At 40.5% G+C, this 23230-nt stretch overlaps 1 protein-coding gene across 2 annotated transcripts in view; it reads left to right on the plus strand.

Annotated features, from left to right (window-relative positions):
- The window catches only part of EIF2B3 (eukaryotic translation initiation factor 2B subunit gamma), a 143847-nt gene that overhangs the window by 88845 nt on the left and 31772 nt on the right, over positions 1-23230 (plus strand). Inside the window, exons 6-8 of one of the 2 annotated variants that reach the window (XM_077845228.1) lie at positions 8180-8269; positions 19791-19918; positions 21220-21410. In XM_077845228.1, coding sequence (XP_077701354.1) covers positions 8180-8269; positions 19791-19918; positions 21220-21410 — 409 coding nt within the window. The remainder of the gene's footprint in view (positions 1-8179; positions 8270-19790; positions 19919-21219; positions 21411-23230) is intronic. The other variant, XM_077845229.1, reaches the window with a different exon arrangement.

Here is a 23230-nt window from a genome sequence, read left to right on the forward strand (position 1 = left end):
ATATAACACTGGGCAGCTCCCGTGGCTCAGTGGTTTAGCACCGCCTTCAGTCCAGGGCGTGATCCTGGAGACCCAGGATTGAGTCCCACATCAGGCTCCTTGTATGGAGCCTGCTTCTCCCTCTGCCTGTGTCTCTGCCTCTCTGTGTGTGTGTGTCTCTCATGAATAAATAAATAAAATCTTATAAATAAATAAATAAATAAATAAATAAATAAATAAATAAATAAATAAATCACCAATAAGAACATAAAATAATAAGCATCACTGAAGGTATAAAATGAACAAAGTACACAGCACATTGTATTTTCAGCAGCATGAGGATACCAAACATTTGTTTACAGTTTTATAGTTTAATATATATTCTGCTAAGTGTTTTAGTAGGGTGGCGCTCTCCTGATTTTATAGGTGATAAGATGTAGGTTCTAAGAGACTGCCTTACCCTAAGTAGAGATAGCAAGAGTTGAGTTGAGAATGTATAGGGTTAAATGAGCCCCTCACAGTCTCCAAAATGATTCCATTCATACCACGATTGTTTATGACCGAGTATTTCTTTAAATCAGTACTGGCTGATTAAAACGGTATATTTCTTTAAATCCATATTGGCTCTGCTTTGCAGCCACTACTTCCATGTTGCCAAAAGCACTGGATTTCCTGCCCTCAAAATACCAAAAGGCATTTCATTCTATAAAGAATCAGACATGAAAAAAAAAAAAAAAAAAAAAGAATCAGACATGATGCACTTCCCTTCTGGTGTTAGAGGATGACAGGCGTGGGTTAGTGCTGAAGAACAGGGCACTGGTCACTCTGGCCTTGAAGTCTATAGCTATTAGGGGAACACAGTCCAGCTTGCTTTATGAATTTCTCTCGTCTAATGACATCTTACAAAGTGCTCCAAGAGTGTATTAAACCGAGGAGTTAGTAGGCAGTACAGCAGACATAAGGACCTTAGGGCCTTCTAACTCTGTTGTGAAGCTCTCAGTAGTAGACCTCTTAACTCTGACCCCTTTGTTTTACGAGTAGGAAACCTGAGACTCAGAAGAGGATAGGACTCTGGGCACAGGAGGAATTTCTGGCAGAGAGCAGCAGCCTAGTGTGTGTCTTGAATCAGACCAAGGCCAAAGAAAGGCTTAACCAACTGAGCCACCCAGGCACCCCAAAAGGGAACCTTTAAATCATTATGTTTAAGGCAAAAATAACCAGCCTAGGGCAGCCCTGGTGGCTTAGTGGTTTGGCGCCGCCTTCAGCTCAAGGTGTGATCCTGGAGACCCGGGATCAAGTCCCACATCAGGCTTCCTGCATGGAGCCTGCTTCTCCCTCTGCCTGTGTCTCTGCCTCTCTTTCTCTGTGTGTCTCTCACGAATAAATAAATAAAATCTAATAAATAAATAAATAAATAAATAAATAGCCACCCTAAGGACATTTGGGTAGTTAAGTTGGTTAAGCCTCTGACTTGATTTCTGCACACGTCATGATCTCAGGGTCATAAGTTCTGGTCCTCCATCAGGCTCTGCGCTTGCCATGGAGCCTGCTTAAGATTTTCTCTCTGCCCTCTGGCCCTCCACCCCTGCTCATGTATGCATGTGCACTATAAATAAATAAATCTTCTTTTAAAAAATGTACAAACGGCTAATAAGCACATGAAAAAATTCTCAATCGTTAGTCACTAGAGAAATGCAAATTTAAACCTTCACACCCACTAGAATGACTATAATCAAAAAGACAGAAAAAGGCAAACCTATAGACAAGAGGCAGATTGGTGATTGCCTGAAACTGAGAGTGAGAAAGGAAAATTGGTTGGTTGCATTGTCATGTAAGATTTTTTCTGAATGAGGGGCAGCCGGTGGCTCAGGTTTAGCGCCGCCTTCCACCCAGGGTATGATTCTGGAGACCCAAATTCAAGTCCCACGTCAGGCTCCCTGCATGGAGCCTGCTTCTGCCTCTGCCTGTGTCTCTGCCTCTTTCTCTCTGTCTGTGTCTCTCATGAATAAATAAATAAAATCTTTAAAAAAAAAAAAAGATTTTTTTCCAAATGATAGAAATGTTCTGTAACTGGCTTGTGGTGGTAGTTGTACAGCTGTACATATTTTCTAAAAATAATTTACTTGTACACCTAAAACAAGTGAATTTTAATATAAATTATACTTCAGGGGCACCTGGGTGGCTCAATGGTTAAGAGTGTGCCTTTGGCTCAGGTCATGATCCTGGGGTCCTGGGATTGAGTCCTGCATCAGGCTCCCCACAGGGAGCCTGCTTCTCCCCCTGCCTATGTCTCTGCCTCTCTCTCTCTGTGTCTCTCATGAATAAATAAATAAAATCTTTAAAAAAAAATTATACTTCAGTAAACAAACTGATGGTTACCGGAGGTGAGGTAGGGGGAGAGATGGATAAAATAGGGGATTAAATAGTACACTTATGATGAGTACTGGGTAATGTATAGAATTGTGGAATCACTATATTGTACACTTGAAAGTGATAGAACATTGTGTGTTAACTATACTGGAATTAAAATTTAAAAACTTTTTAAAATTTTGCCTCTAGAGGGGACCTGTATGGCTCAGTCAGTTAAGCATTAGCTCTTGATTTCAGCTCAGGTCATGATCTCAGGTTTGTAAGATTGAGCCCTCTTTCTCTAAAATAATTAATAAAATCTTTTTAAAATGAGAGAGAGTTGGGGATCCCTGGGTGCCTCAGCCATTTAGGGCCTGCCTTTGGCTCAAGGTGTGATCCTTGAGTCCCAAGACCAAGTCCTGCGTCGGGCTTGCTGCATGGAGCCTGCTTCTGCCTCTGCCTGTGTCTCTGCCCCTCTCTCTCTCTCTCTCTCTCTCTCTCTCTCTCTCTGTGTGTGTGTGTGTGTGTGTGTGTCTCATGAATAAATAAATAAAATATTTTTTTAAAAAAGAGAAAGAAAGAGAGTGTGTGTTTAAAAATAAAATGTGTAGAGAAGGAAGGATTCCTGGAGAAGTAAACTTACATAGAAAAGAATGCTCAGGATATGGGGAGACAGAATAAAAGAGTGAAGAAAAAAAAAAACCTAAAGGCCAAAAGGAGAAGGGCAGAAGGAAGTGGGAAATACAATAGACAGTTGCCTCTCTAGAGCAAAGTGGGACTCAGTGGTGCCAGTACCCTGCACTACCTCACTTTACCCATAGTCAAACTGCAAGGGTGTTAGAAGTTGAAGGAACCTTAGCAGTCAAATAGTTGTTTCAGAATGAGTGGAGTCAGAAATTTGGAGAGCTTTTTGGATATGTGAAATCAGCAACAGAAATTTGGAACTCATGTAGGAAAATAAGGCTGTGGGGCTAATGCCTGACAGCTAAATATCATGCCACCTGAGATATCTGTCCCAGCAGGACTCAGAATGAGGCCTTCACTCCGGGAATGCAGTATGCAGACATGTGTGCTTGTGTGCAGTTTGTTAGAACTGTCAAAGCCAGAGCTCAGTTTGGCACACTCAGTTTGGCAGGTGTAGACACTCTATTATACAGACGGGCTAAGGACTTTCATGAAGATACTTTAAAAGCCCTTGATCTTTGTGGTTAAACGGTAAATGCCTACTCTTGGATCTTTTCCAGTATTTCTTTTGTGTATACATTCCTTGTTTATTCCAAAATAATATTATTAATATGAACTATTAATAATTGTTATAATTATTTCACCTATTGGTTTTTGTTCCTTGCTTTAAAAATTGATATTCGGGCAGCCCGGGTGGCTCAGCGATTTAGTGCCACCTTCGGCCCAAAGGCATGATCCTGGAGACCCAGGATCAAGTTCCACATCTGGCTCCCTACATGGAGCCTGCTTCTCCCTCTGCCTGTGTCTCTGCCTCTCTCCCTCCCTGTGTCTCTCATGAATAAATAAATAAAATCTTTTAAAAATAAATAAATAAATAATAAAAATTGATATTCCTAGGATTCCTGGGTGGCTCAGCAGTTGAGCATCTGCCTTCGGCTCAGGGCTCGTGATCCCGGGATCCAGGATCAAGTCCCTCACTGGGCTTCTTGCAGAGAGTCTGCCTCTCCCTCTGCCTGTGTGTCTGCCTCTCTGTCTCTCACGAATAAATTAAAAAAAAAAAAATCTTTAAAAAAAAAAGCTATTCCTGTTTTTAAAATCATAAAAACATGCTTTATTTCTCTCAAAATTTTATTTTTTTTTAAGGATTTATTTATTTATTCATTCAGAGAGAGCGAGAGAGAGGCAGAGACACAGGCAGAGGGAGAAGCAGGCTCCATGCAGAAAGCCTGATGTGGGACTCGATCCTGGGTCTCCAGGATCACACCCCGGGCTGCAGGCGGCGCTAAACCGCTGCGCCACCAGGGCTGCCTCTCTCAAAATTTTAAACATTACAACTTCAAATTCTAAAATCCACTTAAAAATCTAAAATAGGAAAAAAAAAATCTAAAATAGGTCTATAAAAATAACCCAGATATATTCTTTATGTTAATGGCTTCTGTTGTCTTAGGTTTCCTAGACTTTTGTATCTTTCCCCATCATCTGTTCTACTTTTCAAAGTTCTTCTTTTCTTCTCTATTCCCTATTTCTTTTTTTTTATAATAGACCATTTTAACAGCATTTTTTTAAAGATTATTTTATTTAAAGATCCCGGATCTCCAGGATCACACCCTGGGCTGAAGGCGGCGCTAAACCCATGGGCCACCGGGGCTGACCCTGTCTTTAAATTTTTTTTTTTTTTAAGATTTGTATTCATTTATTCATGAAAGAGAGAGAGAGGCAGAGACACAGGCAGAGGGAAAGCGGGCTCCATGCAGGGAGCCTGACACGGGACTCCATCCCAGGTCTCCAGGATCAGGCCCTGGGCCGAAGGTGGCGCTAAACCGCTGAGCCACCAGGGCTGCCCTTTAAAAATTTTTAAGACATAAAATTACAACTATTTCTAATGTCTTACCCATTTCCATTTACTGTTTTCTTTATGTTCTACAAATTCAAAGGATCTTCCTGGCCTGGAGCAGTCAGTCTGTTAACCCAGATTTTACTGGTGCCTCTTTGAGGTTTTTGGTTTTATTTGTTTTGCTTTAAAATATCAATCATTATTTCTTACTTTTACTATCATTCAAAAATAATAAAATGAAATAAGGAAACCACCATTTTGATAACTTAAATACCATTAGTCTCCAGTCCTGAGATTTACATTCACTACAAATTTAAGCTGAAAGAAAAGAAAAATCTCTGCATTTTGGGCCATCTCTGTTCCTTCATTATATTCCAGATATGTAGTTAAATCTCTAACCTGAATATACCAGGTAAGTTTTTAGAACTTTTCTTTCTTAAAAATGGAAGAATTTATTGTTGTTGTTTTACCCACTTGAAGGGATAAGCTGAAAAACCTTTGTAAATTATAAAATGATATATTAATGTTACTACTATGTATGCTAGGGGTTGATGAGTTTATTCAAACTTTTATTTATTCAGACTTTTTAAATTTTTATTTTTTTATATAAAAGATTTTATTTATTCATAGGAGACACAGAGAGAGAGGGAGGCAGAGACACAGGCAGAGGGAGAAGCAGGCACCATGCAGGAAGCCCAATGTGGGACTCCAGATCATGCCTTGAGCCAAAGACAGACACTCAACCACTGAACAACCCAGGCATCCTCAAACTTTTTTTTAAGATTTTATTTATTTGAGAGAGAGAGAGAGAAAGAGAGAGATCATGAGCAGGGGGAGGGGCAAAGGGAAAAGCACACTCCCCACTGAGCCCAACACCAAGATCATGACCTGAGCCAAAGGCAGATGCCTAACAGACTGAGCCACCCAGGCATGCTACTTATTTCAAATTCTTAAGTTATTCCTTTCCAGTGTGTATAATACAAGTTGACCTCAGCTATAAAAATGAGAGTAATGTATCTACCTCATAAAGTAATTATGAGGATTAAATAATATAGGTAGAATGCATTGAATGATTCAAGAAATTTATAAGCCAAGGGCCTGAACAGGAGAGTGTAACTTTCCAAATTGGTTAGGTCAAGGGAGAGAATTATCAAAGTGTGGACTTCATTATTTTTTAAGATTTTATTTATTTGAGAAAGAGAGAGTACATGAGGAGGAGGGGCAGAGAGAGAAGCAGACTTGTCACCGAGTAGGGAGCCCGTTGTGGGGCCATGACCTGAGCCAGTGGCAGATACTTTAGACTGAGCCACCCAGGCGTCCCTAGGATGTGGACTTCATATGAAACTCTGGCACCACAAAGTAACCACATTCACATTTGTAAAATTCTGTTTTCTCAGGAACTTCTTAGTACTCAAAAATCTAAAGATTGGGAAGTATCTTCTACTTTCTTCATCCTCTTTGTATACATTAATTGGCTTGCGGGGCAGGTGAGCAGGTTATGAGAGTGGGGTCCTAAGTCTGACAACTCTGTTGCTTCCCCCTCCTAATCTCCTAAAAGAGTGGAAGCCTAGGGTGGTGTACCTTAACTTACTTGATAAATTATTTCTAGGGTATCTAGATCTCATGAGAGTAATTTTCCTTAAAACTAACCAGTCAGGGCAGCCCCGGTGATGCAGCAGTTTAGCGCCGCCTGCAGCCTGGGGTGTGATCTTGGAGACCCGGGATTGAGTCCCACGTCGGGCTCCCTAAATGGAGCCTGCTTCTCCCTCTGCCTGTGTCTCTGCCCCTCTCTGTGTGTGTCTATAAATAAATAAAATCTTAAAAAAAAAAAACTAAACTAACCAGTCAAAGCAAAGTAACACAATATAGAAGAAAAATGATAACCAATAGCTATGATTAGAATCTCTGTTTTTCTACCTTGCTTCTTCTCTTCTCTCCGTCATTTATCTATTTTTATTAAATAAAATTACCTGGGACATTATAAGTATGGCATTTCTTTTTATTTTTATTTTTAAGATTTATTTATTTATTCATGATAGACACAGAGAGAGAGAGAGGCAGAGACACAGGCAGAGGGAGAAGCAGGCCCCATGCCCGGAGCCCGACACAGGACTCGATCCCAAGACTCCAGGACTGCGCCCTGGGCCGAAGGCAGGTGCCAAACCACTGAGCCAGCCAGGGATCCCCAAGTGTGGCATTTCTTAAGACTGAAACCAAAATGGCAAACTAAAATAGCAACTAAGCAGATGCCTTAATTTGACCTAATTCATTCATTTGTTTGTTTATTCAACAGCTATTTATCAAACATAATCTCTGTGTGAGGTACAAAGCTAAGTGCTAAGGCTATAAAGATAAATGTCTGGCCTCAGGGAACTTCCAGTCTAGGGGGAGAGAGAGCCAAGTAAGTAGGCTGTTACCTTACTGGATAACTTATCTGATATAGACAGAACTGCTGTGGGAACATAAACTTGGGTGGTCAGTGAAGGTTTCCTGGAGGAAGTATATGTGGGAAAAGTCCCAATGAATACATAAGAGTAGGGAGTTAGTGAGTATTCATGGAATTTTACTTCATCTTCTGTGAAAATGAAGTAATACAGGCCAAATCCTAGAGGGAAGCATGGCTGAAGTATGGCCTGCAGGAAGGAGGTCAGTTGGAGTAAAAGGAAAATGTTAGTTATAAGAATTGTGGTCAACAACTGGGTGGTTCAGTCAGTTAAGTGGCCTAGGATCAAGCCCCACGTTGGGCTCTGCACTCAGCGGGGAATCTGCTTCACTAGTCTCTCTCTGCTCCTCCCCCTGCTCGCCCTCATGCTTACTCACTCTCTTTAAAATGAATAAATCTTTAAAAAAAAAAAGTGTGGGGATCCCCAGGTGGCTGGGATCCCCGGGTGGCTCAGTGGTTTGGCATCTGCCTTTGGCCCAGGGCATGATCCTGGAGTCCCAGGATCAAGTCCCACATCGGGCTCCCTGCGTGGAGCCTGCTTCTCCTCTGTCTGTGTCTCTGCCTCTCTCTCTATCTCTGTCTCTCATGAATAAATAAATAAAATCTTAAAAAAAAAAAAAGTGTGAATAGGAGTTTGTGATAGAATAAAAGAATGTGACATGTCATTGATTTGATGGTTCACCTAAAGGCCTCATTAAGTGTGAGATAGAAGACCTTTTTTTCTGTGGTAGGATCAGAACTATTATCCACCATTTTGGTCTCCCCAGAGTAGAAGACCAGTGGGCAACATGACTTTAACCCTTATAAACTTTTTAATGCCTACTACCTAATAATATGATAGAACCCATGTTACTTGATTTTGAGCCCCTTCTCTCTTATTGTTTTTGCAGGCACCCAAGAATACATTTCCACACAGGCCTTGTGGACGCCCATCTCTACTGCTTGAAAAAATACGTTGTGGACTTTCTAATGGAAAATAAGTAAGAAAGAGAGAGATAGAATCAAACTCAACAGTGTTTAAACTGTCTTGGTTCTTAGTTAAGGTTTTAAACCTTGAATGTTAGATAACTGGTTTATATAAATAGGTTGATTCTCGCCTTTGTTTTAAAAATGAAATTTTGTTAAGCCAACAAAATATTTTTGTAAAATAATAGTAACCTATGATACCTCTCTGCACAATTCCAGACTCTTCTTCTGCAAAGTTGAGCTCACTAACTCTAGTGCTAATTCATCTCCAAGCAGGTGTCCCTCCACTCTTAGCAAAGGTTCAGAGACTTACCCAGGAAGAGGGGGGCAAAAAGTTTCCCTCCAATTTTGGAAAAGTCCACCTCACTAAGTGAACTTTGATGAATGCAGAGAGACAAAAATTGGTAGTTTTTCTGACTACTTCAAGAACAGAATTGTGGGCCTTTAAATACTTTCTGCAGACTGTGTCTGGCAGATCACAGGACTTGAGTTTCCAAAGGAAAAAGCCTCCTCTGAGGTGTTAATCTCAAGGGTTTTTGTTTGTTTGTTTGTTTTTACAGTAAATGCAGTTAGAATCCAGAGGAACAGGTAGGAAAAGATTTCATAATTGTATGGTTAAGTAGAGGAGCAGCTCATCTCCCTTGATGGCTGCTAGATAAGTTTCTGCCTTGAATAACACTGATGCACTGGAAAGCAAGTAGGCTGGTACCACAGCAGCAAGTTCCCTCAGACCAGCTGAGGAAGAGAGTCTGAGAACCTGAGTTTAAATGCTAGCATGCCCTTGGCTGATAGACTTGGATATATACAGGAATATTAAGGGGAAGAGGAACTGTTCCTCTATGGGCAGTCTATTTCTTGGCATCCTAACTCTCATCCCTGACAATACCTGCTACTAAACCTGCCCAGGAAGACCCATGTAGAACCAATAGTAAAAGAAATCATTTAAATAAATAAATAGATAGATAAGTAAGTAAGTAAATAAAAATTAATAAATAAAAAATAAAATAAATCATTTGGACTCCTAGAAAATTTTCACAGGGATTGTTGTTTCTCTATTTCCCCACCCTAGCACACTGTTGCCCTCTTCCCCTCTGGCTTATTATTGTTTTATCATTCAAGCAACAAATATTTATTAAGCATTTGTTATGAGGCAGGCATTGTGCTAGGTCAACTGTGGAATCAGTGGTAAATAAGCAGACATAGGCCTTGCCTTTAGGAAATTTGCAGCCTAAGCTCCAGGATAGATTGCAGAGACTTTTTTTTTTACATAATGAGAAAACTTACTGCCAAGATTAGACATTAATTCAGGACCTGTTTTCCAGTCACCAACCTGGGCTATCTTTATTCCAAAAATGAAGTTAACTCTTGGTCTTTAAGGTTTTTTATTCTCAAGTGAAAACAAAGCCTTGTGAAGTAGGCACTGTGATGTGTTGAGAGAGTATGGAACAGTGGTAGAAATTATTATTTTGTTTGTTTGTTTTGGGGTTTTTGTTTGTTTGTTTTAAAGATTTTATTTATTTATTCGTGAAAGATGCAGAGAGAGAGGCAGAGACACAGGCAGAAGGAGAAGCAGGCTCCCTACCAGGAGCCCAATGTGGGACTCGATCCCGGATCCCAGGATCACGTCCTGGGCCAAAGATAGACGCTCAACTGCTGAGCCACCCAGGTGTCCCAATAAATTATTTTTGTTTTACTATTTACTATGGAAAACTTCACACAAATATAAAAGTAGGGAAAGTAATGTAATGAATTCCCCTGTATCCTTCACACAGCTTCAGCAATTACCAGTTCCTAGCCAATCTTGTCTTATATGTGCCACCACCCATCTCTCCACTGTCATGCCAGATTATTTTAAAGCAAGTCATTATGGTATAATTTCATCTGTAATTATTTCAATTGTTATTATCTGTAAATATCTGAGTATATATCTATAAAATATAAACAATCTTTTTATCTTTTAAACAAATATCTCGGGATCCCTGGGTGGCACAGCGGTTTGGCGCCTGCCTTTGGCCCAGGGCACGATCCTGGAGACCCAGGATCGAGTCCCACGTCGGGCTCCCGATGCATGGAGCCTGCTCCTCCCTCTGCCTATGTCTCTGCCTCTCTCTCTGTGTGTGTGTGACTATCATAAATAAATAAAAATTTAAAAAAACAAAAACAAAAAAAACAAATATCTCAATACCATTATCATACCTTTAAAAATAAATTTATTTTTTAACTAAATAAATATATTTATTAATTAACTAACAGTATTCCTTAATACAACCAAATGGAATTTTAGCTTTCAGTGTCTGGATATGCAGTTTTACACCAAAGCTAGCTTTATCCTGGCTGCTGTAGCTTCTTTGTAACTCATTTGGCCACCAGTTAGCTCTTCCCACACCTGGCAAGTATAGTGCTGTGATATGTGCCTTGAGGACAAGCCTTTTAATTTGGCGATTCTGTGGCTCCTGGCCAGAAGCTCTGCCAAATGGAACTTTCCCAGAGCCTGCTACAATAGAGAATGATTAGAGCCTCAGCTCAAACTACCTCCACGTCTCAAGATCTGTTAAAGAGACCCCTATCTCTTCATTCTCCCCTCCATCTACCCTTCAGCTGTTAGAGTCTTTGGGATTAAAGGCGTTATATTGAAAAGTAATAAACTTCAACGTGTTGGGGAAAGTATAAAGTGTACCTTTGTACAGGACACATTAGAATGGTAGTCAAGAGAGTGTCTTTGTTCCTGGCTACAATAGTGGAGGTCTTGTCTCAAAGTTGTGGGAGATGGGTTTGAATAGTTGGTAGGAGCAGCATGTAGAAGGCTTTGAAAGCTTAACAGCGAGATACAGATCTTCAAACAGAATAGTCCCTTTTGGAATAAGCAGTGGTACAACCTGGCAGGGGAACATAGACCATGCTGGATGGGAAGGAGACTCCTTCAAGGTAAGTAGGAGGCGTTTATAATTACCTGGTTATGAAATGATGACTCCTTTAAGGATGGAAGGGAAGAAGTAAACTTGGTAGACACCACTTGAAGAAAGAACACTTTAGCAATCTTCTGTCTTTGACCTATGAAAGTCAACTTAGTCTGCCCTGTGTTTAAGGGGGAGGGGGGGTGTTGTTGTTTTAGTCATTTACATGTTAATATCTTCCACCCCAAATCTTTTGAGATTAGCTACCTACCTGAATTGCTAACACTTTCAGTATATGGGATGAGAAGAGATGTGCTGATCGTTCAGACAGCAGAAATAATGTGATACATCAGTAGAAGAAGAGATGAGGATTTCTATAGTTGACCAAGTAGAAAAGCTATAGAGAAAGTTGTGGAGACAAGAAACCTGCACTCTCTTTGACAAGAGATGTTTAATAACTGAGCTGTGTGACCTTAGAGGAGTGTCTACTTTCTGGTCCTTACTTTTCTCATCTGAAAATTAAGAAGAATAATACCTGACCCAGACGGTTGTTGTGGAAAATACTTGTAAAGAGCTGAGAGCAGGGATCCCTGGGTGGCGCAGCGGTTTGGCGCCTGCCTTTGGCCCAGGGCACGATCCTGGAGACCCAGGATCGAATCCCACATCGGGTTCCCGATGCATGGAGCCTGCTTCTCCCTCTGCCTGTGTCTCTGCCTCTCTCTCTGTGTCTATCATGAATAGATAAATAAAATCTTAAAAAAAAAAAAAAAAAAACTCTTAAATTTAAAAAAAAAAAAAAAAAAAAAAAAGAGCTGAGAGCAGGGGCACCTGGGTGGCTCAGTCAGTTAAAGGTACAACTCTTAATCTCAGCTCAGGTCTTAATCTCAGGGTCATGACTTCAAGCCCCACACTGGGCTCCATACTTGGTGTGGGAGCCTACTTAAAAAAATAAAATTAAAATTTTTAAATTTTAAAAAGAGAAGTAATTGGTGCACAGTAGGAACTCAAATTAACTTTCAATTGATCACCTACTGTGTGTCAGGCACTGTGTTGCTAGGTGAAGATAAAAACATGAAGCTTCTGCTTCAGGTTGCTCACTGTTTAGGGAGAGGGGGACAGGTTAAATAAATTATTACAATAAAATGTGGAAAGTAGTATTAGAGTATAGTAGAGTAGGATAATAGAAAAATAAGGGAATTGGTGGAGGTTGATGAAAACACTCCATATTTTGATTCGGGGTAGTGGTTACAGTGGGATACATTTGACAGAATTCATCAAACTGTACCTTTGGAATAGATGTGTTTTATTAAATATACATTACATTTCATTCATTCATCTTTTTTTTTTTAAGATTTTATTTTATTTATTTATTCTGCACCACCCAGAGTGCCCATACATTACATTTCAAAAAAAATTATTTAAAAAAATTTTCTAATGAGTTGGACTTACCATAATATTTTTAAAAAACTAAAAGCAAAAAAAAAAAAAAAAAAGCAATAGACATTTAATAAATACCCAAATACATTCTTAGAGTGCTTATTAGATTGACATAAGCCTACACATTCTCTCCAGCTTGTGGATGTGAACATGTTTTTCTTTCTCAAGCTATAAGCACTAAAATTTATTCTCATAGCAGTTTTCAGTATTTTTTTTTTAAGATTTTATTTATTCATGAGAGACACAGAGAAAGAGGCAGAGACACAGGCAGAGAGAGAAGCAGGCTCCAAGCAGGGAGCCCGATGTGGGACTCGATCCCGGGACTCCAGGATCACTCCCTGGGCGAGGAAGGCACACTCCCGACTGCTGAGCCACCCAGACGTCCCTTGGTGTTTTTGTTAAAAAGGAAAATGGTATCACAGAATACTGTATGCCAAATACCTAGCTTTAAAGTCAGTAGCTTTTAATTTTTTTTTTTTAAGATTTTATTTATTCATGAGAGACACAGAGAGAAAGGCAGAGACATAGGCCGAGGGAGAAACAGGCTCCTTGCAGGGGAACCTGATACAGGACTTGATCCCAGGACCCCAGGATCACTCCTTGAGCCACCCAGGTGTTCCAGTACCTTTTAATTTAAAATAATTTCTTGTTTACTATTACATATTATGTCTATTTACTTTAAAGGGGGTGGGGGGTAAAAGCCTGAAAACAAAGTATAGAGTTAACTCAGCAATCGCCTTATCCTCCCAATTACAGCTCTGCTGTGAGAGCTGAAAGAAAAGGCAAGAAAACCCAAGCCTTTAATGTTCTGCTCTGCAGACTTGAGTTCCAGGCCCTATAAAAGTAGGTTTCCTGTACTACCTCTTTCCTAACTAGTATTTTGAAGGACTGACTTGAAGTGGAAAACATTTAGAGGATTTGCTCTTACAATTTGCTTACAAAGAGAAAAGCCATAATGCAAAAGTAGCCAAATTTTTCCCTTTGCCACAGGCATCATTTTTAGGCCTTCCCTGGAAGCTTATAGCCACAAAGAGGACCTGATCAGAGGGACCAAGGCAAAATGCTAAAAATAGCAGATTTCAGAACTGATAATCATATATTTTTTCAAATGTTGGATTTTTTAATGGTAGTAATATTAATAATAGAGAAACATATTTAGAGTTCATTACAATTCCAAATCAGAAAAGCTCTACTTTATATGTCTAAATCAGAAAGAGAAATTATTGGGGCAGCCCGGGTGGCTCAGTGGTTTAGCGCTGCCTTCAGCCCAGGGTCTGTCTGTTCCTGGGGACCTGGGATTGAGTCCTACATCAGGCTCCCTGCATGGAGCCTGCTTCTCCCTCTGCCTGTGTCTCTGCCTCTCTCTCTCTCTGTGTCTCTCATGAATAAATAAATACATTTTTTTAAAAAAGAAAAAAAGAAATTATTGCTAGCTGTTTGGCCTAGAAGGATGACATTCTGTCATTCACACATTCACTCATTCATTTAGTCAAATATTTATTTAGCACTTCTACATATCTATTTATAGAGAAAATAAGCAAAAAATTATAAATCCTATGGAAAGTACTATGGTTGCAGTAAATAGGGTTCTTGTGGTATAGTGAAGTCATGGGCTTTGGAATAGATATGGAGAAAGTTTCAGCTCTGCCAATTATAAAAGCTGTATTAACCTTAAAGATAATTAATCTTTCTAAGCCCTAATTACCTCATTTATAAAATATGGACAATAATATCTACCATGAGGATTGTTATAAGAATTTGAAATGATCTCTGTTAATTTCCTGGCATAACACTCAAAAATGATATGGATTTAAAAACAGTATATAGTTGTCTTTGTTTTGAGAGTTCAGAAGCCTAGAAGTGTTATGTAAGGCTTCCAAGGAGAAATGATATCTGGGAGCAGTCTTACAGCTCAGTAAATTTTCACAAAGTGAACACACCCTTGTAACTACTATTCTCATCAAGAAATAGAACATTACCAGATTCCCAGGAGCTCTCCTCATGCTACATACCAGACAGTAACTATCCCCCACAACACACAAAAGTAACCACTATCCTGAGCATTAAATTTAAAGAGATAAGATCAGATTTGTACTTTAGAAAAACCATAATATAAGGGGGTGGATAGAAGGAAGAAGAGACGTGATCAGATTATACTTTAGAAAGAGTATTCTGTCTACAATATGAAGGACAGATTTCAAGAGGTAAGACTGGAGGGAGGAAGACCAATTAAAAGCAGTTGAAGGAATCCAAGCAGATGAGGCTAAGTGGTAACAGTAGATGGAGAGAAGTTGACAGTTTTTGAAAGAGATTTAGGGCATAAAAATCAAGAATATTTGGTGAATGGTTATGTAAAAAGTGGAGGAAGAAAGAAAAGTCAGGTGATTACTAGATTTCTTGCTTGGGTGACCAAATGAGTCTTCATATCACTAAGCAAGATAACCAGTGTTGGTGAGGGGAGGTTTGGGGAAATGATGATGGGTTCAGTTTTAGACATGGAGTTTAAAGTATCTGTGGGTCATCTAAAGGACAGGGTCCATTGAACAGTTGGAATTTAAGACTAAAGAAAAGGAGAGAGGTCTTGGCTATGGGTCCACATTTGAGAATGAGTAGCAAAGAAGCCACGAAGTTATGATCTCTCTCAGGGAGATAAATAGCATAAGGGAAATCATAGGCAAAAAGAAAAATTGGTATTGGCAACACCCAATATTTTAGGGGAAACGGAGAGAGAGGTATCAGAAATAGGAACAGATCAAGAGAGTGATGCCATAGAAAGTAAGGGAAGAAGGAATAAGGAATGACTAATTAAATTTGGAAAATTAAAAAAATATAAAAATAAAATACTACCCATAAATCTACTGTAGGATAACTGATAGCATTCTATTATTTTGTTTATTTTTATATATACACATACACACTTGAAATCATGCTATAAAAATAGTTTTTTCTTTATTCAGTATTATTTCATGAGCATTTCATTTTCTTTTTCAGTACTATTTCACGAGTATTTTCCTATGTCATTAAACTATTCTTTACAGAGTTATGCCTATATGATATTCTATTACATAGATATATTACTATTCTTCCATTGTTGAATATTTGGTTCTCAATTTTTATAAATAACATTAAGAGGAATACCTTTTATTTTCCCAAAGGTCCTTCTTTTTTTCTTTAAAGATTTTATTTATTTATTCACGAAAGAGAGAGAGAGGCAGAGACATAGGCAGAGGGAGAAGCAGGCTCCATGCAGGGAGCCTGATCTAGGACTCAATTCCAGGATCCTGGAATCATGCCATGAGCCAAAGGCAGATGCTCAACTACTGAGCTACTCAGGCGCGGCGCGTGCACACACACACACACACACACACACCCCACTTGCCTTTTTTTTTTTTTTTTTTTTTAATTTATTTACTTGAGAGAGAGAGAGCACAAGTAGGAGGGACAGGGAGAAAAAGAAAGAATCCCAAGCAGACTCCATGCCAAGCACGGAGCCAACATAAGTTTCAGTCCCACAATCCGGAGATCACAACCTGAGCCAAAAACCAAGAGTCAGATACTCAAGCAACTGCGCCACCCAGGCACCCCTCAAAGAGCCTTTTTATAATCTGATTATTTCATTCATTTATTCAGCAAATATTTATTGAGCATAATGTATTTTCCTTTGTTAGGTTTATAGAAATAGAATTACAGGAGCACCTGGATGGCTCAGTTGGTTAAGCATCTGCCTTGGGCTCAGGTTGTAATCCCAGGGTCCTGGGATCCCAGCCCCACATCAGGCTATCTGCTCAGTGGGGAGTCTGCTTCTCCCTCTGCTGCTCACCATGCTCTCTTATTCTCTCTCTCTCTCTCTCTCAAATAAATCTTTAAAAAAAAAAAGAAATAGAATTCGAGGGTGAAATAATATGAGTATCTTGAGCACCTTTTCCATGTATTGCCAGTTACTTTTCAGAAAAGACTTTACCAATTTATACTCTGGCTCCCATTGTATGAGTCACTGTCTTAAGGCATCCTTAGCAGTAATGAGAATTATTTTAAATCTGTTAATTTGAGGGGCGCCTGGGTGGCTTAGTCTTTTGAGCTCCGACTCTTGGTTTTGATCTCAGGGTCCTGAGATTGAGTCCCACATCGGGCTCCAGGCTCAGCGCAGAGTCTGCTCCTCCCTCTCCTTCCTGCTCTGTTCCTTTCTGCAGCCACACCCCCCACCCCAAGTTTCCCCCTTCACTCTCTCTCTCAAATAAATAAATAAAATCTTTTTTAAAATTTTTTAAATCAGGGCAGCCCCGGTTGCTTAGCAATTTAGAGCTGCCTCTGGCCCAGGGTGTGATCCCGGAGGCCCCGGGATCAAGTCCCGCATCCGGCTCCCTCCATGGAGCCTGCTTCTCTCTCTGCCTGTGTCTCTGCCTCTCTCTCTCTTTCTCTCTCTCTGTGTGTATGTGTGTGTGTCTCTCATGAATAAATAAAATTTTAATCATTTTTTAAGATTTTATTTATTTGAGAGACCATAAGCAGGAGGACTGACAGGTGGAGAGGAAAAAGCAGGCTCCCCACTGAGTAGAGAACCTCACGTGGGGCTTGATTCCAGGACCCCAGGATCATGACCTGGGCTGAAAGCAGACACTTAATCAACTGAGCCACCCAGGTAATCCCCCCCCCAAAAAAAAACTTTTTTAATCTGCTAATTTGTTTGGGGGAGAAATTGTATCTTTTCATTTTTATTTCTTTAAAAATATTTTTTGAACACGTATCTATCTATTTAGGATATTAATCTTTTGTCTTATTTGTAGCAGTTTCTGTTTTTAATTTGATGGAGTTGTTTGTTTATAATTAATAGACAAAATCTGTTGTTCTCCTTTGTAATTTCTTATTTCTTGGAAGCTTAGAAGTCATGAGATGAGGCAGGTGTTTCTGAGAAGGCTTGTGTAGAAGAAGGAAGGGGAAATGTGAGGTTGCCCAGGCCCAGGGCAGTAGGTCCAGCTGCTTATCTTCAGCCCGAAGGTCAGGACATTCACAGAGGTTCACAGTGGCCTATCCCACTTCTTGGCATAGCATTGAGCTGCCTCTACTTTGAGTAGGAAGCAGGAAGAGTAATGTCCTCGTAATGCTTCTGAGCTCACTGCATTATGGGAACTAGCCTGATGCTGAGTGCCAGCAGAGGCAGGTGGGACCTGGCAGGACTGCTTCATATCCTCTCTTTAAATCACTGTTGATGTCCTTAAAGAGCTCTGCCCTAAGGGGCTGTGTGCCAAGGCTTGTTTGCTTGCTTCTTGCAATGACGGTTCTGTTTGGCCCATAATGTAAATATCATGGCTCTGAAATCCCCCAGCTGTCCATGCTTTGTCATTTCTTCAAAGGGAACTGACTTGTTTTCCACCAGAGGGGGCCAAGGAACATTTGCTGCCCACACTGGTTTGGTGCATTAAAAGGGGAGAAAAAGAGCTAAGAGTAAGTGTTGTTTCATTCTTTGTATTCATATGGAAATTTTTAATCTCCATCAAAGGATCAGGAGAAAAATCACATTGAAATTCAATACAAGAGCTTCCAGCTTACACAGAATTTTTCTAAGATGTCTGACTTGATCCTTTAAAAATGACAAAAACCATGAACTGTGTAGTTCCAGGGTTCATAATTTTACTTACCCTCCTCAGCTTCGGCCTCTGTCTTGCCTTCCTATCAACACTCCATCTGTGTGGTCCCCTGTCAGCCTGCAGAGCTTCTTTGAATGGGGATGGGGGAGGGGGCGTGAAGTTTGTAGCAGCAGTCGGGTTTATAGGGCTGCTTATACATTAACCCCTCTCTCTCAGGCCATAGTATCTCCTCTTTCAGAGTCTTGTAACTGGTCTCCCTGTCTTCATCCTCCTTGTATCAGGCCTACCTGCTACCATAGTTCTCTTACGAAGAAATAAAACTGATCGTGTCACTTTCCTTCTTAAAAGTCACCACTAGCTTCTCAGTCCAGACTAGAGACTTCCACAGAAGGCTTCTATGATTTGGCTCCCTTGCCCACCTGATCAGACTCCTCTTCTACCTTCTTCCTTAAATCCTGGATCAGGCTACTGTCCACTGGATTATAAATTCTTTCAACTTGAAAACAGTATATTTCCAAGGCTTAGCATAGTAACTGGCATATTAATAGATGCTTGTTAAATCCTAAATAAATTAATTAGTGATTTAAAATTCTGACAAGGAAAAAAAAATAAAAATAAAAATAAATAAAATAAAATAAAATTCTGACAAGGTCACAGCTTGAGAGAGAAAACTAAAAATCATGGTCTCTCAGTCTTCTATGCTTTATTTCAAAAGCATACTCACTGTATTAAAAATTGGGTCCCTTCTTCCCTGTTACAGGGATGAGAAAGGAAGAAAAAAACTGTTGTTTTCATAGTTGGTATGATTGTCAGAATGTACAAATAAATTATTAGAATTAAAAAACAAAACAAAAAAAAGAATTAGTAAAATTGTTTAGTGAGGCAATTGGCTAGAAGATTAAAATACAGAGTAAATTAAATTTCTACAAACCAACAAGAATAAAATAATTGTTTAAAAAGAGTAAAATACTTAGGATTAATCTAACAAGATAAGCAAGTCCTTTATGGAGAAAAGTTTTTAATATTTTTAAACAATTTTTTTTTTGAGGCACCTAGGTGTTTCAGTCAGTTGAGCATCCTACTCTTGGTTTCAACTCAGGTCGTGATCTCAGGGTCATGGGATTGAGCCCCGCATTGGGCTCTGAGCTCAGAAGGGAGTCTACTTGAGATTCTGTCCATCTCTGTCCCTCCTCTCTCTTCTCTATCTCTAAAATAAATAGATAAATCTTTGAAAAGTAAAGAGAAATAAACAACTTTCTTCAAGACTGGAACATTCTTCTTTCAAATAGTTTATTACTGGTTAAAAATTAAGGCACCATGTTAAAATACACTTATACATATAAACACATGTACACACCGTGTAAATTAGATCTTGTAAAAGACTATTTTCTGCATAAATTCTTAGATTTAGTGCACTACCCTCCCACCTCCAGCCTGAAGCTAATAGAGAACTTAGATCCTCCACTTCTCCAGAATTACCAGATCCAGGCCACTTTTGATCTCTGTCAGTCCTAAGGTGGCATGACAGGAAGGAATTTGGCTTCTCCTTGGATGCACAGAGTTTTTGATCCCATAGCATCCAGTCAGATTTCTCATATTTGACCACTCTTTCTTCCTAGGTCAATCACTTCCATCCGGAGTGAACTGATTCCATACTTGATAAGAAAACAGTTCTCCTCAGCTTCCTCACAACAAGGACAAGATGAAAAAGAAGAGGACCTAAAGAAAAAGGAGCTGAAGTCCTTAGGTCAGTGCTTGGGGCTGCTGCAGTAAGGTAGGGGTAGCAGCACCTTTGGAAAGAGTAGCTAGCCAGGATGCGTGTCCCAAGGCACCAGCTTCTTATCTAGCCACCAGGCAAGACAGGGTAGTTGACACCATCCCCTGAGCTCTGGGTAGGCTTGCTCAGGCTGATTTGGTCACTGTGCTCTTTGGGCCAATCATGCCTCAAGTCCTTTCTCTGGTTCATAGCTCTGGTTTGGCCGAGTTCCTCACTAGACTGTTGTGAGTAATCTCTGCCCCCTACTTCTCAGTTCCCCTGTTCTCTAGGCTCCAGGCAGCTCCACTCCTGACTCAAGTCAGCCTCTTCTATCAAGAGAAGAAAGGTGAAGGAGTATACTATTACAGTTCAACCAGAGGCCAACCAGACTGTCTCCTTTCCAGGATGTAGGGGCGCAGTCAGTCTTGTTTGCTCTCATATCTCTGCCTAGTCCCTGGCCAGTCCTGGGCTCATAGTAGGTATTCCAAAAGAAAATTTATCAAATGAATAAATGGAGAGAGTGTAGCATGATGGTTAAGATATCAGGACTTGGCATCAGACAGACCTCAGTTTGAAATCTGACTCTGCCTCTTATTAGCTCTGCGACCTGAGGCAGGTTACTCAGTTCCCTGAGCCCATTTTCTTATCATACAATAAAAGATCTCACATGGTTGTTTTAAGAATTGAAAAACTGGAGCCCAGATAACTCTGGCTCCAAGTCCTGTACTATTTCTAACATAGCACAACTACTAGATATGGTATTAAAGGCTAGCAGCACATAGCTAACATGGCTGGTCACTAAAGCCTGCACCCTTGCTTATGTTATGTAATGATTTACAAGGGTTCTCTATTTTATTTTCTCTACTAGTACTTGATTATTGGTCAAACTTGCTTTTAGGCATTTTTTTTAAAGATTTATTTATTTATTTATTCATAGAGACACAGAGAGAGAGAGAGAGAGAGGCAGAGACACAGGCAGAGAGAGAAGCAGGCTCCACGCAGGGAGCCCAATCCAGGACTCGATCCCAGGTCTCCAGGATCACACCCTGGGCCGCAGGCAGTACCAAACCGCTGCGCCACTGGGGCTGCCCGTTTTTAGGCATTTTTGTATCATACAGTATTTCAGATGTTCAGGAAAGCACATTACCTCTTTTAATTTCACTTAGTCTTTAAGGTTTTAATGGGATTTCCCCAGGGTCCATGCTGCATGAATAAGTTCCAAGGAGAAAAGTGTGAGCTCTATCCTCTTTGAAAATGTGACTGAGTCTCTATTTCCTCTGTCTATTCTGAAGATATTTTCAGTTTTATAAAAGAAGACAATGCACTGACCTTTGCTCCTTATGATGCCTGCTGGAATGTCTGTCGAGGAGAAAGATGGGAAGACTTGTCCAAATCACAGGTGCGCTGCTATGTCCATATCATGAAAGAGGGGCTCTGCTCTCGAGTAAGCACCCTAGGACTCTACATGGAAGCAAACAGACAGGTAAGAGGATGGATTTAGAAGAGAAATCAGGGGAGCTCCTGTTCCAGAAACAGACTGAGCCTTTTGTCTTATTTCTTCATTAAATACCCAGTGACTTGTTCAGTATCCCTCTTTCCCAAGGTTGAGCAAGACCCGGCATGTCAGGTGATACCATTGGGGTACCCAGGTACAGGAAAAGAGAAGCTGTGGGCCTAATCCATAGAGGTAGAGCCTCAGTGGTTACAAAGAAGGGCTAAGATCCCCAGGAAGGCTAACTTTTGGCGTCTGGGTTCAGCAGCTTTCTCCAGTTCTGCTGGGCATGAGGATATCTGCAGTACTTCATAAACAAGCCAATAAATACTATGTGATCATTACTCTGGTGAAGTAAACATAAGCACAAGGAGGAGGCTTTCCTAAAAAGGCAAAGGAACAGAGTATAGAGTAGTCAGATGGCAGAGCCTCAAAGAAGGAATGTCTATGAGAGGGAAGTGTATGAGAGGGAAGTATCTGGAAACAGCATTAGAGTGCTAACCTCTCCCTTTAACCATGAGGTTTGGGAGATATGGAGAATGGGCAGCTTCTATTGAAGGAGAAGCAGTGCTCTAAAAGATAGGCCAAGTTTTAGTTGAAAGGGGATGGAGTGAGGAGACAGTGAAGGAACTGAGGATATAAGGGAGCTCTTCTTTGTGTAGCAGGCACAGGAGGAAGTTTTAGGAGGGAGGGATGATGAGAAGAGACCATGAAAAGGAAACAGCAGTAAGGGGTTGAGATGAGAGGAGGAAAGGTTAGGTGCCTGAGGGAACTATGCTGGGGATGCATACAAGGACAACATTGGTGAGAGGATGAAAAGATTAGCTGTTGATACGGTTTATGGTAGAACTCTGAAAACTGTCAGTACAGGTATAAACTTGGGGGTGGGGGAGACAGGAGGAGGTCAAGTAGAGTGATAAAAGATATTCTTGAAAACCGGAATTGGAATGTAGTTCCTGAAGAAAACCTGGCTCAGAAATCTTGAAGACCTGTGCTATATGATGGGTATAGCCCTGCCCCCGACCTCAAGCTGGCTTCACCCTCAATTGGTTAGAGATCCAAGAGAATCCAAGCCAGGGAGTTTATGCGAAATCGTAACTAGTCCCACATGTAATCCAGGGCAGTCTTCAGTAAAGTTATCCTCAGGTTAGAGTCAGAGTTATTAGAAACATGCCTTAATTTGACTTTTCAGTTCTCATTCAGTCTATCAGCCTGGTCTGAAAGCAGGTCCATGGAGCCTGGGGGCTGAGGCTGAAGAAGTGTCCTCTGAAGTACCAGCAGGTGCTGTGCAGCACAGAGGCCCAAATGGCCTTGGTTGAAGTATAATAGAGGAAGAAGATCCCAGGGATAGGGGCTGAGGGATTAGCCTTCACACTTTCCAGCATAGCCAGTCCTGGCAAGATGTCCCTCGGCCACCACACATAGTGCTCTGACTAGCATTCTGTCCATGCTAGAGAATGACAGAGAAGCATACTACCTGTGCCTTCCTAATGAGTCCAGAGCTAAAATTCTCCACATCTATAGCCTTTTCAGTTTTCTCATACTGGAGAAAGTATAGTTTGAACACCTTCAATGTTTTGGCTGGTGAAGAACATAGATGCCTTCTCAGGAATTGTCCTGCTTGTGGAATTTGTCTAACATTACTCCTACCCTCCCTTTATGCATGGCCACAGTGGTCTAAGAGGGGAGCAGGAACCTGGGATGATTATGGTCAGGACTCAGAATGCTACTTGCCCTCAATAGGCCTCTGCCAAGTGCTGCTGAGTATCTTGAAGGCTTCTCTCAGTGCCTCCCAGTTGAGGGACATGGCA

This window comes from Canis aureus, chromosome 13 (genome assembly GCF_053574225.1).
Source record: "Canis aureus isolate CA01 chromosome 13, VMU_Caureus_v.1.0, whole genome shotgun sequence".
NCBI lineage: Eukaryota > Metazoa > Chordata > Mammalia > Carnivora > Canidae > Canis > Canis aureus.